This window comes from Medicago sativa, chromosome 5 (genome assembly GCF_051527215.1).
Source record: "Medicago sativa cultivar Bolivia chromosome 5, Bolivia_mono, whole genome shotgun sequence".
In the NCBI taxonomy this organism is placed as follows: domain Eukaryota; kingdom Viridiplantae; phylum Streptophyta; class Magnoliopsida; order Fabales; family Fabaceae; genus Medicago; species Medicago sativa.
The window spans coordinates 8,828,860-8,844,955 of record NC_140753.1 but is presented as its reverse complement, the minus strand read 5'-3'; the positions used below and the strand labels follow the sequence as shown (position 1 = coordinate 8,844,955).

The 16,096-nt window shown below is 31.4% G+C and overlaps 1 protein-coding gene and 1 long non-coding RNA gene across 3 annotated transcripts; both read right to left on the bottom strand.

Moving 5' to 3' along the window:
- Positions 1-4,104: 4,104 nt before the first annotated feature.
- LOC146919747 (filament-like plant protein 7) lies at positions 4,105-7,935 on the bottom strand. 2 transcript variants are annotated; one of them, XM_085713166.1, is made up of 6 exons: positions 7,723-7,935; positions 7,423-7,549; positions 7,110-7,254; positions 5,039-6,836; positions 4,872-4,929; positions 4,105-4,785 (listed from the first exon to the last, which is right to left on the bottom strand). In XM_085713166.1, the coding sequence occupies exons 2-6, from the start codon at positions 7,516-7,518 to the stop codon at positions 4,330-4,332; spliced, it is 2,553 nt and encodes an 850-aa protein (XP_085569292.1). In that variant the 5' UTR covers positions 7,519-7,549; positions 7,723-7,935; the 3' UTR covers positions 4,105-4,329. The 2 variants fall into 2 exon arrangements, with proteins under 2 accessions (XP_085569292.1, XP_085569294.1); XM_085713168.1 differs by having other exon boundaries at positions 7,752-7,935.
- A 5,549-nt stretch (positions 7,936-13,484) lies between these two features.
- Positions 13,485-14,143, bottom strand: LOC146919746 (uncharacterized). The gene is made up of 2 exons (XR_015011596.1): positions 14,092-14,143; positions 13,485-14,000 (listed from the first exon to the last, which is right to left on the bottom strand). It is a non-coding gene; the product is annotated as an uncharacterized LOC146919746 (long non-coding RNA).
- Between the last annotated feature and the right edge of the window lie 1,953 nt (positions 14,144-16,096).

Here is a 16,096-nt window from a genome sequence, read left to right as displayed (position 1 = left end):
TTAAATATCAATGGTAGTTTTTATAACACGCCAATTATCAAACAAAATAACATGACATATCAACATAAAATAATTTTCTGCATTCGGGACGGGTTTGGGTATGGGTTCGGGGTGGGTACCTATATACCTGTTACCCGTCCCATACCCGTGTTTTGAAATCGGGGAAAACCCAAACTCATACCAAAACCCGGTCAAAACGGGGAAAACCCGTCAAATTGGGTTTGGTTCGGGCGGGTAACCACGGGTATGGGTTTTATTGCCATGCCTAAATTTCTCTTGTTTTCATGTTTATATCAATTTCACCATCAATTTAGACGTACATTTTTTTTATATCAAAATATTCATTTTAAGTAATATAATACGAGTGAAATTAAAAGTGAACCTCTTAAATATCGTTTCGATTCATATTGAAGGAATGGTTCTTGAAAGTTCCCGATAGTGGTGTGTTTTACTTGTATGGAAAAGCCAAAAAAATGCTCACTTCTCTTTCTTTTGCAAGTAGGTGGGGTGATTTAAGAGGTGGTGTCTTGAGGATGGGAGCTTTTCTGATGTTTCTTGCCTAGTTGACGCTTTTTCGTTGTTGTTGAGTATCGTATGTACTCTCTTTTGGTGTATTGTTTTTCTAATTTGTATTTTGGTCCATTGAACTTCGATTGATGACTCCTTTTTGTAGCTTATTTTGTTTTTATCTATATATTTTATTTGTCATCTAAAAAATGAGATTTTTTTTTATGTGCGTAGTATGTAACAGAATAAAGAGGGAACATAATGATGAGGGGTCGATTAAAATGGGATATCTTATCTCGTCTTGTCTTGATAAATATAAATGGAAGGCAGTATTGCATGCAACCCTAGCCCGACAAATTGATTTTTCTCTTCACAAGGAAACCTTAGTCCGCTTAAATATAATAACAACATGATATAATACCCAATTTAAATGATGTGCATTATAAATGACAAGCAATTATTGACTAATGTGTCCTAAAAATGGCTCCATGGTTTTAATATAGCATGTTCATTGCACGGCTCTAGGGTATACACATAGCCTTTAATGATTCTTTCTTACGGTATAAATTATACGATATAAATAGATGAGCATTGTGAACATCAAACCCATTTACAGCTTGTATAAGGGAAGTTGTTATGCTCAAACCATTGATTTCAAAACTGCAAAACTACATAATGGCATACAACAACAGTGGATTTCAAGTGCTTTGCTTAGTTTAAAAGTTGGTTGATTACTGTCTTTTGTAGGATAAACAAACTTTCAACGCTTTTCACTTGTATAATTTTTGTTTTTTAAACAAACTCGCAGAACCGTATCATTTTCCTTTGTTACGTAATTTTCACTAAACTACTTTTTATTCTTATGAGTTTACATTTGCCTTCTCATTATAACACTTCCAACCAATGATGGTGACGAATACAACATGTCTCTATGAAATAACATGTTGAAACTACGCACTTACCACATGGAATTCGAATATTCAATACATCTAATGTAAGTTAGCATTATGCCAACAAATTTGATTGTGTTGATATTATTAAGAGACATGCATTATTTGAGTGAATTTGGTTGCTTAAATAGTCATAGAATTTCTTTGATGGTTGTTTGTGTTGCTACTATATTCAATATTTTTTGGGGTTTAATGTTCTTTTTTTTTTTTTTTTATATCAGTTCATTGCATTGGTAGAAATGAGTAATTTGAGTCCTAAGTCTGGCCTTTTGAATGTCGGATACGATCTGCTACCATGTTCAGACCTATTCATATGACTGTATTTGAATGAGTAATTTGATTTAATTTTAAAATAGACTAATGAATAAAAAGATAAATGGATTAAATTCTCTTTCTGATATTTAACATGAATTTTTAGAGAATTTTACTATATATGATATCATATTTCAATTCTAAGTTATAATAATAGATTTAAATATGAAAAAAAATAAAATAATGTAAATTAATATGCTTAACTTACTGAAAATGTTAACAAATTCCTAATTAAATTAAAAGTGAAAATTATAATATAATAATATTAGTAATAAATAATATAAGTCACAAGTCTTCTCTACTTTAGTTTGGGGACTAAAATGATTTTTCTATGGCATGTGGTTTGGCTATTTTACCAAAGTAGACTTCTAAAAAAAGCACAAGTCTTCTCTATTTAAAATAAAAAATCATGACTTGAGTTTGTAGTAGCAAGGTCGTATACTCATGTAGACTGGTTTGACCTTTTCCATCCTTATACATCGATAAACAATCATACACGCTACTCACTCCCGTCACATATACAAACAAAAAACAATTTTTTAGATTAATTGAATGTATTCGGTCTATATATAGGTTAGATACATTAGTTATTCAATACTCCATCTGATCATATTTATAAGCAAAACACAACTTTTTAGGTTCATTGAATAATTAATGTATTTAGTCTATAAATGTGACCACATACATTAATTATTCCATGAACCTGAAAAAAATTGTTTTTTGCTTATGGAGGGAGTATATTTAGAGTGAATTAATTTCGTTTTATAGAACGAACATGATTTTTTGTACTTCTTTGTGAGCATCTCTTAATTAATTGATTGTTTTTTTACTTTTCCTTGATATAAAAGATAATAACGTGACAATAAAATGATTGGATTGATTTAGATTGCTTCTATAGAATGAGAATGGTTTTAATGAACTTCTCTTAATTAATTAAAGTGGTGATTTCTGTTTTTGGAAATTTCATTAGATGTGGACTAATTAATTCATTTACAGTATTTTATTTTATTTTCGATCCTGCACTCATATGTTTCCAACAAAAAAATAATAATTGATGGTTGTTGAATGTGATAATCTTTTAAACAAGTGTTGGTTGGGGTTGCTTTTCGATTCTTCAAGCATATTTATCTATTTATCCTTCCGTTTCAAAAATGAGTGTCGTTTTAGCCAAAAAAAATTGTTTCAAAATAAATGTCACTTTCAGTTTTCAATGCAATAATAACTTTTTCGTTTCAATTGTATCCTTCAATTAATACTATATTACACTACTTCCAAAGTATTTTTTTCTTTAATGAAAAACAAACCAATAGTTGATTAGGATAATTTAGTAAAATTGCTATCACATTTGACTATTTTATTCCATTCCTTAATACAAGTGCAATTGGCAATTGGATAAAGCGACACTCATTTTGAAACGAAGGGAGTATTTGTTCAAATGCATCATGAGCTAAGATACATGGGGTGTTAACAAGCTTGGTCGATGAATATACACAATTTCATCTATTTTGATAAAATCATAATTTTGATACTCCTATTTTTAATTGCACAAATTTGGTCTTCTATTTTAAAAAAATCGGACAAGATTTTTATATTCTAATTTGAAGACGTGGCAGTATATTAGGTTATCTAAAATGAAAACAAATGATATAATTGTTGAAACTTGAAAGTCTTAAAAAATGGATGTTAAATTAAGTTGTGACAAAACATACAAAGTTAAAATAACATCAATTGAAATAATACAAGTGGATGTGATTGAAGTATTTATTGTCGTATTATCAAATTGAATGGTCAAAATTATGGATTGGTCAATTTTTTTGAAATGGAGGACAAAAATTGTGCAATTAGAAATATGAGGATCAAAATTGCAGTTTTGTCAAAATACGAGGACCAATTATCATTTTACAAAAAATTGGAGAATGAATTTTTTTTTTTATTAATTAAAGTGACACTAATGATCATTTTACAACGGTCCCGCGAGGATTTGAACTCAAAATCTTGTTCAGAATAATATATTCTTTGTGGTAGACAGAGGAAATAACAATAGTTATTAAAAACTCACACAGACAAGTGGAGAAGTCTGGATTAGAATCCCAATCTTGGCATAGTGACATTTTTGTCAGTTGAACTAGAACTATAAAGTCCTTATTTATGCTGTGCAAGAGTTAATCCAAAACATGGTTATCTAGAAGACAAATTATTTAAACATTAGGCAGAAAAATACTCTAAATTTTGTTTCCCTTTCTAAACAGACATTGAACTTTTGTTCCAATTAATCTTATCTACTTGCACTTACTTGAACTTTTGTTCCAATTAATCTTATCTACTTGCACTTACATTTGCTCAGTAATAAGAAGTATATATCTAAGAACAACAATGTTGCATTGCATTACATTATTAATAACATGAATTTTATTTTTCATTAGTTTATTCAGCCGTATACACCAGAGTGAAGAGAAAAACACACAAACATCCCTCACTTCTCTCCATTACAAATTACAGCAATGTTAGATGCAAGTGTTTTTCCCTCTCAGAAAGTATTCAACTACACTCACACTGCATTTCACTTGTTAAACTGATACACTTGTTTTCGTTTCGGCTTTCTTCTTGTCCCTAACATCCTTTTCCACAAGCTTAGTCGTCCATATTTTTTGGCAGGTAAAATGGCCAAAGAATTGACATTAACATCGTCATCGCAGCCTTTTAATCCTTTCAAAACTACAATCTTTTCAAGTGGCAGTATAAAACTTTTTTCGCTTGTTTTACAAAACTTGGCTTTTGCTTCATCTTCAGCAAGCATCTGATCCAATAGGGACGGTCGATTTTTCACCTTCATGTCTTTTAAGGGAACACTAACACTAGTTGTGTTTGTAACTATAGGACGACGATGAGCGGCAATAATGTTGTCGAAAATCGATACATCTGTTGTTGCAGCAATTGCCTTCAACTGCTTCTCAAGGTTAAGGATGGTTTCTTGACACTCTGCCAATTTCTCCGAAGCAGCTGTTATCTCCCATTCCTGCAGGATATGTAAACAAACAACCTCAACACAATATTCCAGCAGAAATAGATTTTCCTGCTAAGGAATAAAACAGATGAACTTACATTTCGCACCGGCTCATTTTTCTGATTAACGTAACCATTTGAGCGTGCCCTTTTCGTGCTGAGAAGATAAAATTATACGTCAGTATAAGCTAAAATGTTCCAAAATCATATTACAGTATTGCACACATAACTAATATATATATTGAAGGATTAGAATTACTTCACACCTTTCAAGCTGAAGCTGAAGTTCAACACATTTTGTGTCTAATTCTTCACAAAAGTGGTTCTTGCTCTCCAATTCCACTTCTAATGCTAAAATCTTGTGATAAGCCTCTTTTAATTCAGTTTCTGTAAGCTGAGTGTCAAGATATCTACTTAAGGATCTTTCATTTTGTATTTGATCTTCAAGTCTTCTGTTGGATTCTTTTAATGTCTGCAACTCCGATCGTAAGTTGGCAATAGTATTCTCTAATTCCTGAAATCGACTCGTATCTGTTTGCAACTCTTCTGAATCTGTGAACATTCCAATTTTAGCTTCATTTTCACTTTGTGTCTCATCCCAATCAAATTTCTTTTTGATGGCATCCTCCATACTTGAAACATCCCAAAGCGAAAAGCAGTGATTGATAATCCATTCCATGGCTGTAGTTAGTCCCGTGGCAAATCTTTCATGATCAGCCTTGCCATCCAGGAAACTGTAACACATATTGAGAAACTTCTGTAAGACATCCCTGAAATCGGATGTTTTCCACTGAAAAGTACGGACCATGAAGGGATTTGAATTGTCGTTATCGTCAACAGGCATGCTGATCCCTTCAATAAGCTCAATCATTTTGCCTATTGATTTATTCAGATCTCTTTGACGTTGTGTTCTAGTTCTCTTTATCAATGAAGTCTCAGCATTAGATGCATCAAATTGACAAGAATCTTTGCCTGAATCTAATGTGCATTGATCTGGATTATTCAGGTGCTTTATAGCCAATTTAATATCCTCAAGTACATCATCAGGGTTAAAATCAGTAACACAATTTTGTTCCAATACCACTTTAACTACATCTTGAAACCAACCAGGAATATTACCCTTTAATATGTCATTGAAACATGTTTCCGGATTCGATGCAGCGAATTCCGAGATATTATCAGAATCAGACAATGGACTGATCTCATCTAGTATAGTCTCCGAGAAGCCAATTATTTCATTATTTGCTTCTACGGAAGCATGAGAAATTTCAGTGGCTTTTTCGACAGAAACCACTGCTAACTTTTCCATTTCAATGAAATCATCCATAAGGTTTATATCTGAAGGTCCAAAACTTTGGCATGACAATGATCCCAAATGTTTTGGACTTTTAAACCGCTCCGATTCTGAAATCAATGCAGAAGCCGAGGATTCCCCACAGCTAACATTGTCATCACTGCCAATGTAAGACATTGATGCCAAAGATAACTCTTGCAATGGAACATTACTTCTAGTCTGCTCTGATGCTACTTGGTTTTTGGATTCAATCTCAGACTCAAGTTGCAACAGTTTAGAAGCAGTTCGCGAAAGCATTACTCTTGAAAATTGAACTTCATTTCGAATATCAAGTTCCTTTTGAAGCACTTGAGCCTCATACATCAGAGAAGTATTATCTTTCTCAACAGACTCTAATCCAATCATCAATGCATTACGATCCACGTCTGCTTGATTCAATTGTCTTCTCAGATCATCAATCAAATTGTCTTTCGCGATAATAGATTTGTTAAGATAAGAATTTTCAATCACAGTTTTAGCAAGCCTTTTACTTTTCTCTGATAGCTTCTCCTCTAAAACAACGCGAGCTTGATCGAATTCTACAGAAACCTTCATTACAGCATCATAAATCCTTTGCTCTTGTTCCTCTCTAACAAAATGTAACTGCCGCATACATTCCTTGAGAGTACGATCCAAATGTGCGACTCTTTCTTCATAAATTAGTTCCTGGTGTATAGATTCCTCGAGATGTTCCTTCATTGACAACATTTCAGCTTCTGCTTTCTCCCATCCTTCAAATGAAACTTTTATAAGACACCAATATAACTGCTCTTAAAAAAATTATGCATTATTGATTTTAATTCTTACACTCTCAATCAATCATAACCGACGGATCATTAAACGTTTGACCCTTATCATAACCACTTCTATAGTCAAAGGCATGATTAGTTGTGATGACTGATGTGCTAACAATGTAAAACTTTTTACACCGAATGTGTGCGAAAATTAAACTCGATAATAATGTTGCGAGTTACTACTTAAAACTAGAAATTCATGAACATTACCTGACACTGCTTCTTGAACAATTTTTGTTTGTTTCTTCATATAATCATCTTTAGCATTACATTCAGAGAGTGTAAAAACAAGCTTATCATTTAATCTTTTTAATTCTTTCTCCAATTTTTCTTTATCAGCCAGAAGTGCATGCACCTAAAACAGAAAAATAAAACAAGACAAAAAAAATACCAATTAGTTGCATTTTAGAATCTAGATCTCTAACAAATAGTTACATTTAGAATTATTTTGTCCAATATATAAATAAAATTAATTAATTCAGAACAAAAATAATAGATGTTAGAAAAGGTTAAAATTACCTACCTCCTCATTTTCATTTGAAGTAAGATTTGCTTTGTCTGTTTCTAAAATTGTTTTCTCCCTTGTCTTTTTCCCCCACTCCCACTGCTTTTGATCCATTAGGAAAATTAGTCTTCAAATTATGCTGATTCTGCATGCATATTTTGGTCAAGGAAAAAATTATATTATATACTACTAAAGTCTAAAATACCAAATAGTTTGATCATGACTACAAATACAATAACAACTTTAACCATATAATAATTAAATCATGTAATCAAATAAATATTACAATGGAACTATAATCACAAGGAAAATATTTACCTTAACAAAATAATTTATTCCATACTTACATGACCTTCTAAGAATGAAGTTGAAGGTTCATAAGTTTAGGTGCAAGAAATGGTTAGTTAGAACTTTGAAGTTGAGAAAGTGAAGAGGGTGATAAAGGAGCAGAACAATGAATATGATAACGTGTTGTGTTTGATATCTCACCGACGCTCTGAGTTCAAGGAAAATGACTCACACTCCTCAACTAACAACTATCTCTGCTTTCTCTTTATTATAATAACTTCAAAAGATTGGATTTGGTTTACAAACTACTAATAAAGTAATCTTATAAAGATATTTTAACTAACTTATTTAATGTTCTCTTTTCTAATATATATATATATATATATATATATATATATATATATATATATATATACACTTTTTCATAAATCTTCTTAGAAAATTAATAGAAGAGAAATGATACATTTGTTAATATGCTTTTTATGATCAATCTTTTGTAGAAGAATCTAACTCGTCATTTTTAGTGGAGGTTCTCCTATTAACCATATTTGATTCGAATTTGATACCTTAAGTGATTTGAATTATGTTTCCCTCTACCTCATGTAATATTGGTTGAGAAATGATAGGGTGTATAATAGAATCATATTTTTATTACTAAATCAAGAAAAAAATAAGTAATATTAGGGTAAAATGTCTATTTTAATCCTTTAAGTTTGACAAAAACACCGATTTTATATATATATATATATAAGGGAAAAGAGAAAGTAAGACAAAAGAAAATGTGATGGGTAATATTGTTAACTAGTCATTGAAATAGCAAGTTTAATATGCGCTTTGGTCAAGAAGTATGATCTTTTTAATGTAAACTAGGTGTATTTGCTAATAACATTGTAGAGAGTAATTTTTCAAATATTTTTACACTCTAATGAATGGTAAATATTAAATACTTCTAAGAACATCCACAAAGACAATCAATTTAAAAAAACTCTTAAATGTTCTTAAGATGAAACTCACATATACAAATCACTTATTTATATATATTTTTTTAATGAAAGTACTTACACTCAATATATCTAATTCAGCATCTCTAAAAATTATCAAATTGATCTCACTAATAACTCTACGGTCTACATTTTTAGTAGTAGTACATTGAAAAAGGTGGGATCTAGGCGTAAGAGATGAGAAAGAAAGTAGGAGTACTATACAAACATTGATGGCTATTATTAGATGGAGGAGGTGCCTACTGCCTAATGGGTTTGGACCCTATTAGCTAAAACACTTCCCATTCAAGATGCCTAAGATAGTGTTAACGGTATGCCAAAAACTAACTTGGAAACCAAGACCTCATTTAAGTTTGAAGAGATTCATCTAAACGTTATTAAAATTTTAATATGTTCTGTTCATCATAAACTTAATACTAATCTGCAAATAATAATATATATAATTTTTCAAGAGAACGAGAAAAGGGGGAGAGATAGGGAGGGGAAGGTGTCGGTTTGGCTGTATTAGCATCATACTACTGTGTTGTGTTGTGTTTGAATCAACAACATGTGTCATTTGACCAAGTAAACACAACACACTCATCTACCACCAGTATATGTACCCTGGACCTTAAGTAACTACGCAACCATCACATGCTTAAAATTTAATGATACTGTCAGTACTAGTTTCATTTAAATAAGTAACCGTATACTCCCAATTAACAACTTAAAATCCACATGCAAAAGATAAAAAAGTAAGAGATACTGATACTGATATTAGGACTCAGGAGTATTCAAATATAAGAGTTGATATTGAATGGGGAGTTACATGTGAGGCTCTGTTTGGTAAAAATAGCGGATAGCTTATAAGCTAGCTGATAAGCTAGCTGATAGCTTTTAGCTGATAAGCTAGCTGATAGCTTTTAGCTGATAGCTTATAGCTGATAAGCTAATTAAAGTGTTTGGTAAAAATAGCGGTTGAACTAGCTGATAAATGTAAAATTACATAAAAGGACATTATTAATTCATATAAAATTTATACTACTATAAATTAATATTTAAGATATTTAATAATTTAAATTAATCAATTTAATATATATATATTTTATAGATTAATAAATTAATATTTTATTTTTTGGTCAAAATACTTAATTTCTTTTTATTTTAAAAACAAAAAGAAAAATCGAATCCATATGTTGTAGGCGACAAAAATGGGATTTTAGAAAAATCATGTGGAATAAAATACTTCAGATTGAAAAATCATGTGACAAAAAAATGGGATTGAAAAGCACAGGAAATGAGCCCCCCCCGGCATTAACTCCCCCAAGATTCATGACCTTACTCCAGTCCTGCCTGCATTGAATTTTTAATATGCTTGCTTCTAGCATATAGTTGTCTACAATCTTCACATGCCAAGCTTAAATTAATAGAATACATGATCCAGTAAAATGCAAAACAAGCAGTTTTGATTCAAGTTTCTGGCTTCGGTTCACTTTCTGGAATGGCAGTATCTTGCAAATCAATTCTCCCTGCATGAATACTGCGTGTTAAAACATGTGCCTTACAATAATTCAGCATTAACGTAAAAATATTTCAGATTGTAATAAATTATAAAGGGTAAAAAGGGATTTTAGATAAAATAGCAAGGGCAAAAGTGGAATAAAATACAATAAGCTATAAGCTATAAGCTCAAACGCTACTTGAAGTAGCTTCTGAAAAATAGCTTATAAGCTCGTGGAAATTCGTGAAATAAGCTATAAGCTCGTGGTAAAAGATCGTTACCAAACAGAGCTTTTTTTGTCAAACGAGCTTATAAGCTATAAGCTATAAGCTATAAGCTCATTTGGTGGCTTACCAAACAGAGCCTGAGTCACCACCACCTCGACTCTACAACATCACTTATTGGAATATTGAGCAGATCGTATCTTATGTTGGTCTACTTATTGGAATTGTTGCATTGAAAATTGGATTGAGGCCTACACTTTTGTTTGCTGAATAAAGACTTGCAAGATCCCTGCCATAAAATCTTGTACCCCACCATATTATTGACAGTTTTTGTTTGATTTTGGTTCAGGCCACGTTTAGCATGGGGCAATTGTAAAACTTCCCCATCTTAGGCTCATCTAAATTGAATCATTGATTTAATATAAAATAATGAGGACGGTTGAGATCCTATGATCTTTTTTACCAGCAACTTATACGGGAAATACTTGTGTGACATTAATGTCACGGTGACATTAAATCTGGGCCACACATTGGGTGACATTAGATGTGTTGTGTGGCCCAGATGCAATGGCAATGTGTGGTTCAGATTTAATGTCACCGTGACATTAATGTCACCAAAGTGCCACCCAACTTATACGGCTCATCAACTTGACTACATGGATTTTTAAAAAGTAAAATGGAACACTAACTGAACCAATTTGAGGGAACTGGTATTTTTTATTGTACTTATTTTTTTTCAGAATTTTTCATTATATACTTCATAAATGTAATTTCCTTTTCCTTTTCCTATGACTATAACAAAAATATTTGATGATTTCACACCGATTAAAAAAATTATAAAATTAAAAGAGAAAGAATAATACTTTTAATGTATCGACAATTGTTTTTTTAAATAAAATTTAATTACTGTATACTCTCCTGATACGTATCTGGGTGTATCGAGCACGTATCGTTGCATGATACGTATCAGATACATGTGTGTCCTCAATTTTGAAGTTTTGTGCTTCACAGCAGGTCATACTTCGTCATTTTTTATTGATTTAATCATTTATATTATAAAATATCAACATCGTTATCATTCTAAAAAAATCATCTAAAGTTCATAAAAAAAACATCAAATCTTCATCATACAAACTTTTTTTTTAGGGGATTCATTATACAAACTTAGAAACCCAAATTTTATTGAAAAAAATCTCATAAAAAAAGATACAATATTGACATGTTATAACATAAATAATAAAATCGTAGAAAAACATAAGTTAAAGGACAAATTATGTAATATTATTACTTAGATGTATCTTATGAATTAATCTATTCTTGGGTTGATACCGAGTTTTTTTTTAAAAAAAATACTTGAATATAGTGTAGATAATATTCTAAATAATTTTAAAGTAATAGATTGTTTTTAAAATTTATTTGTTCTATAAATTTGCTTTTGGTTCTTTGACAAAATCTGGTGTAAATCATTTACAGGTGAAATAAATTGTTCAGATTGACAAATAGGTTCATTTTTAAAATAAAATATAGAACCCTTCTTTGTTGTTGACATCACAGAACCCAAAACAAATAAGCCGTATTTTCTTTCAATTGGAATTACAGGACTCCACTTTGGTGTCATAGCTTGTGTGTCATTGGTATCATAGCTTGTGTACCATTGCATCTCCACCACACACACATCCCCACACACATCCACACACATCAATGGCAAGGATTTTCACAATGGCACCAATGGCACACAAGCTATGTCATGGAAGTATTTTCCGAAATTACAGGTAACAGCCGGTAAGAAACAAATAAGCCTAAGATGGGGAAATTTCTCAATTGTCCCATGCTAAAACTCGCCTTTGGTTCATAGTTTTTTTAACGCTTGCCACAAGAAACTATGCTTTTGAATTTTATTTTAGGGTTAATTAAGTAAAGGGAAATGTTAACGAGTGCTTCCGGGGCACTCTTTAAGCACTTAAAGTAGTAAGATTTTATGAAAGTTTGTGCATTTATTGTTTTGGAAATCGAAATCTTTACTTTTTTTAAAGAATAATTTCCTTATTAGGAATGCTTAAAGAGTGCCCCGGGGCACTCGTTAACAAGACCCTTAAGTAAATGGTCCCTATAAATATTCATAATTTTGTTTTTAATCCCTATAAAATAAAATCACACTTTTTAGTCCCTATAAAATTTTCCATCAACATTTTTTAGTCCTTATTAAAATTTTGCAACATCATTTTTAGTCCCTATAAAAAAAATTCAACAACATTTTTAGTCCCTAAAATGCTTAAGGAAAATGTCACAGGGACTAAAAAGTGTAATTTTATTTTGTATGGACTAAAAGCAAAACTGTGAATATTTATAGGGACTAAAAACTTAATTAACCCTTTATTTTATTTTTATAGATTTTCTCTACTGATTTTTTTTTTTGGGTAAATTTTTTCTCTACCAAAATTAATCATGTTCTAGACTTATCTGCAATAAATTTAGGTATCTCTTTTGGTTCAAATAAAAACTATGGTTTATCACATGCATTGTGAAAATTTAACCTCTTTCGTTGGATTCAATTCATTTGATTTGAATATACCGTGAGAAACATGAGAAATTGTCAACTATCAATATCAATAAAAAAAATTGGTTAGTGATACATAATTGGTATGTATTGGCAGCTAAAATAAAACATCATTTTTATACCACCCCATTGCCACCACCTTCCTCGTGTTATCTTAGACAATTCATCCACTATTTTGCATCCCACGTTGCCGTTTCACCACCATCCTCATATACCTCTCCATGTTTGAGAAAACCTTGATATGTTTATGTAAAAATCATTTTGTTTATCCTCCTATATTCACTTTGACCTAAAAAAGGTATTCATATTGGAAGTGAGAAATGTTTATCAAATTTAAATTGACCAATTAACGAACATAAATACGATAAGTTTGACTATAAGCATGTAATCATAAAACACCATTTGGGCTTACACATTGTTAATGAAAAGTCGCTCAATTGACACTTGAAAATACTCATAAGTTCATCGAATTTTCTAAAATTCTCCTCTCAGATCCTAACTCGAGATTATTCTAATTCAGAAGTTAAGACTCGATAAATCCTCAATTCCATTTAACCTTGGTTTAAAAGTTAACAACACTCATAATCCAACAATCATAACTCAACAACAATACACCAAAACTCATAATTCAATATAATTAGAGATTGAACAAACATCACACGACCCATTTGGGTTGTCCTGGTAGTGTTGTCTTAGAACTTTGAAGTGTGCTCCTCATCAAGGTCTCGAGTTTGATTCTCTCTAGTGCCAATTTAAGTGGGATAATTTAGCTTCTTCAACAAAAAAACGTCATACAAAGAGACAAATATAACAATCCATCTTCAGACACCATCTAGGGAAACATGGTGTGTACGTCATATCATCCTTAAGAATATCTGGATAATGAACCACAATACCTTAAGACACAATTTGATTTTCACAAGCATAATGAATGAAATGGTTAAGTTGCCTCTCCAACTCAGTCAACTTGTCATTGGGGGCTAAATACATTTGAACCATTTTCTTCAAAGCTTCAAATCAGATATGAACTTTGGCTGGAGGCATGCCTGAGAAATGTAGAGACAGGAAAAATTATCAGAAGAAAATAAAATGAAAGTTTATGATATATGGATATGAAAGAAAGGCAAAGACATATACTTGTGTAAGACCCAGTGGAATATGTACCACATAAATTGTCGGTGCATAATCCACTTCATAATATGTAAAGATATATATTTATATAAGTGTTTGTGGAATATTGGTCACCAAAAAATGTCGGTGAATTATGGACCACCAAGAAGTGTGAGTGCACTATGAACCGCAAAAAATAAAAAAAATAAAAAATTGTGATGCACTAAGGACCACAAAAAAGTTGTCAATGCACAATAAAATTATATCTTATACAAGTCATATCCTACTAGTCAAACTGCTTCTTCATCATCACTATCAATCGAAATTGGTTACTTTGGGTGGTCAGTCACCTTTTTCAATTTTCACGAGTTCTTCAAACAAATATTGTCTCTCCATAAATTGATCATCCCATGTTTCAACTTCATCTTTTTTGTAACGTTTCCACTCTAGACACGTGGGATGTAGCAGACACCCGTCCTTCAGAAAAACATGAACAAGATAATTTGGAATTAATCTAATGCACATGATGTGTGAAGATGGATTATGTGGTGGATGATCTAAAATTGGGAAAAAGGATTTATAAACTCCATTTGATGTCTTGACAACTCAACTAGAATTCTTTTCTAGCAAGTTTCAATTAATATGACTCATATATGGGAACGTCAATCATTTCTCTATCATTGCAATTCCACTCTTCAATTTGGGAGGGTACAATCCATCTCTGATATATTTAAAATCTTCCTCGTGGTCGAAGATTGGCATATAATCACTCTTATGCAGATTTAGTGCTCTAAGAAATGCAAGATCAATTAAACTATGACTATATTCATAAAGACCAAGATGCTCAGCTACAACGTCAAATCCACAATCACCATCACATCTGACTTCCACAGTTTTTTTTAATATATGAATGCATAAACACATTTTATCAATATGAGGAATGTTTGGTCGTGAAACTAGGTTGGCGATGGATTACCAACACGTGCACCTTTTTTTTAGGCAACGACTGCTTTGTTTGCGACAAATGGCTATCTGAAAATTTTTAGTCAACATGTTCTTATGGACATTTTGTACCTTTGATGTACGTTGTAAACTTGCTTTATTACTGTTTCATTGTCTTTTCTTTTATCCTTCAAAGTCATTAATATATTCTTTGGTTAGACCATATTCCTTGTCACATCTTCAACAATCCCATTCTTTTCCACATTTATACCATCAACAAGAAAGTGGTCGTTTAACTTTCATTCCATCATATGGTTATGTACTCCATTAACAATACTTAGCGACCATTCATATAATTTTAATAAATAATCATGCTACCTAAACAAACATTCACAATTTATTTACCTTGTGTCTTCTGGTTTCAATTTCTTCTTAGTTCCTTGGAACACACCACACCTTTCACAATCGAAGACTAACTTTGGCGCTCTTCATCCACCACCATGATGAGATTTTTCTATAATAAGGTAAATTTCGTTGTTGATGCTTGATGACGAATCCAATTAATCATATCATCCATAACTTTATATTTCATATTTGTAAAAAAGTATTCCGTCATATCAACTTCATTATCAACAGGTTTAAAAATACCAAGCTTAACAGTGTTCTCTTTAGAATAAAATATTGTTTCCAAATCAACGGAAACCTCAGCAATGTTTGGTTTTAAATCAATGAAATCCTACAAAATATCTGGTTTCAAGTCATTGAAAGTCTTAACAATGTTTGGTTTCAAATCGACAAAAGCTTCAACTTTGTTTCTCTTTGGATCAATAGGATGTTCAACCACCATAAATGAAGCACATAACAAAATAAAATAAAAAATATAATATAGAAACATCAAAATATTGCAATTAAATTGAGTCGTTCATTCCTAAATGGTTCGGGAGTTTGATCACGATAGGTTTATGTGTTAACTTTTAATAAAAAACAACTCCGGTTAAAAAAAAGCACAAAGCAACAATGCAATCGGTTCAAAATATGTAATATATGTTCTTAGACGACAAATGAGCGTAGAAATCTTTTAATGATGATT